A 2,191-nucleotide genomic window follows, 5' to 3' on the forward strand; every position below is an offset into this window, starting at 1 on the left:
TCCACGGCCTTCCCAGAAGAAAATTATAGGAAGTTTCCATATCTAACACTTGAAAGACAATGTTAAAATCAACCGGGCCGATTGTCATGGTGAGTTCGATTTCCCCAATAGTGTCTCTTTTTGAACCATCAAAAGCTCTGATGCTAACATTACTGGTTCGAATTCTGTTATTGTCGATGTTCAGTTGTTGTAGAGTAGAAAGAGGACACACATCTACACTTGAGCCTACGTCAATCATGACTCATTTTACGTAGTGCCCTTCACATTTGACCATAAGATGCAAAGCTCTATTGTGGCCAGCCCCTTCCTCAGGCAAATCATCATCGCTGAAAGTAATTCTTTTTACTTCAAATAATCTTTTAGCCATTTTTTCTAGGTGATTCACCGTTGTCTTTTCTGAGACATATGCCTCGTTCAAAGTTTTGATCAACACACGACGATGCTCTTCTGAATGCAAAAGCAGAGATAACAAAGATATCTGAGCAGGAGTTTTCCTTAGTTGGTCAATGATTGAGTAGTCTTGCAATTTCATCTTCTTAAGGAATTCCTCCGCTTCTTTTTCTGCAACGGGTTCTTTCACTGGCAAATGACTTTCCCTGGCTTGCTTAGCTTTTCTCAATTCCTCTGGTGAATAACACCTTCCAGAGCGGGTCAAGCCCCCTATTTCACCTGTTTCTTCAACTATCTCTTTTCCTTTGTATGTCATGACAGTCTTGTTATAATTCCAGGGAATAGCTTTTGTGTTTGTCACTAGGAGTTGGGCAACAGGTCGGATCACGACTGGCTCTGTTATATTCCTCAAACCATTATTCGGAATGATCTTTTGAATGCCCCCGGGGATGTAAAGTTTTGGCCCACCCAATTGAACCGCAACCTTTTTTGTGCTTCCAGGAACATAGAGAATCGTTTATTTAGAACATGCCAAGTTCAAACTAGAATTCGCACCTTTCACCATCAATGGTGCCAATTGCGGCAGGCTCACTATCACTTTTGGTTCTGGCCCTATGGTTCTAACAACCATCTCTGTCTTGCCAGACTGCTTATAGTCCCGATCATCACAAATCATCCCAATAAAATGTGTATTATCATGAGTTGGGAGCGGATTATTTGTGATATTAGGAGTATCCTCATTGTTTGTTACCACAATTGCCTTTGCTTCAATCAAATTTTCAATGGCTTTCTTTAATGTCCAACAGTTTTCAGTACTATGCCCTTGGGTGTTAGAGTGATACTCACATCTTGCATTTGAGTCAAAACCTTTTGAATTTGGATTCACATAACGCGGCATAATAGGTTCAATCAACTTCAACTGCATCAACCTTCGAAATAGGCTTGTATACGATTCTCCAATTGGGGTGAACTCTTTCTTTGGCTCCTGTTCTCTCACATATTCTTGTCGGGGACGAGGATTATATGATGCCTGAAAATTCGGCCGGAGTTGACGGGAGCCTTGTGGAATCGGTGCCCGCCATTGTTGGTGATTGGGAGGCCTAGCATAAGCCTGAGCATTAAACACTGTGTATTGTTGCAGGGGAACTGAGTATCGGGGACCTTGAGGCGGATAATAATGTTGAAGAGAATTGGATAGTCCTTGTTGGAATTGCACGTAAGAAGGAGCTATTCCTCTTTGAACTCCCCCGAACCCAGATGCCATCATGGATCCTTCCTCCTTCTTTTTCCGATTTCCGAAATTGCCTGACCCGCTTTGAATTGCTTGTGTGGTTGCCTTAAGGGCTGCCTGACTCACAATTTTGCCTGACTTCATGCCATTCTCAACTATTTCACCAATCTTAATCGCCTCAGCAAAAGGTTTACCGATGGCGGCCAACATGTAATGGAGGTAATCTGGATCCTGAGCTTGGAGAAAATAGTCAATCATTTCTGCCTCTTTCATTGGTGGTTTGACCCTAGCAGCCTGCTCTCTCCACTTGATTGCATATTCTCTGAAGCTTTCTGTTGGTTTCTTCTTTATGTTGACGAGAGAGGAGCGGTCTGGCACTATATCAATATTGTACTGAAACTGTTGGACAAAATCTTGAGCCATGTCATTCCAAACGTGCCAGTGAGAGATGTCTTGATCTATGAACCACTCTGAAGCAATTCCTGTCAAACTTTCCCCAAAATAAGCCATGAGCAATTCTTCTTTGCCTCCCGCTCCCCTTAGTTGGTTACAATACCTCTTCAAATGGGC

General features: G+C 42.6%; 1 protein-coding gene across 1 annotated transcript; it reads right to left on the reverse strand.

Annotated features, from left to right (window-relative positions):
* Positions 1-241: 241 nt before the first annotated feature.
* On the reverse strand, positions 242-1,894 carry LOC107828988 (uncharacterized). The gene is made up of 2 exons (XM_075247689.1): positions 983-1,894; positions 242-874 (listed from the first exon to the last, which is right to left on the reverse strand). Exons 1-2 carry the CDS (start codon positions 1,892-1,894, stop codon positions 242-244), a joined length of 1,545 nt encoding a protein of 514 aa, XP_075103790.1.
* Positions 1,895-2,191: the final 297 nt, after the last annotated feature.

The sequence above is a fragment of the Nicotiana tabacum genome, chromosome 24 (assembly GCF_000715075.1).
Source record: "Nicotiana tabacum cultivar K326 chromosome 24, ASM71507v2, whole genome shotgun sequence".
Taxonomy (NCBI): Eukaryota; Viridiplantae; Streptophyta; class Magnoliopsida; order Solanales; family Solanaceae; genus Nicotiana; species Nicotiana tabacum.

Coding starts and splice junctions, on each gene's coding strand:
- LOC107828988 (XM_075247689.1), bottom strand. CDS start 1,894: ATGAAAGAGGCAGAAATGATTGACTATTTTCTCCAAGCTCAGGATCCA. Junction 875..982: donor GGCCAGAACCAAAAGTGATA/GTGAGCCTGCCG, acceptor AGCACAAAAAAG/GTTGCGGTTCAATTGGGTGG.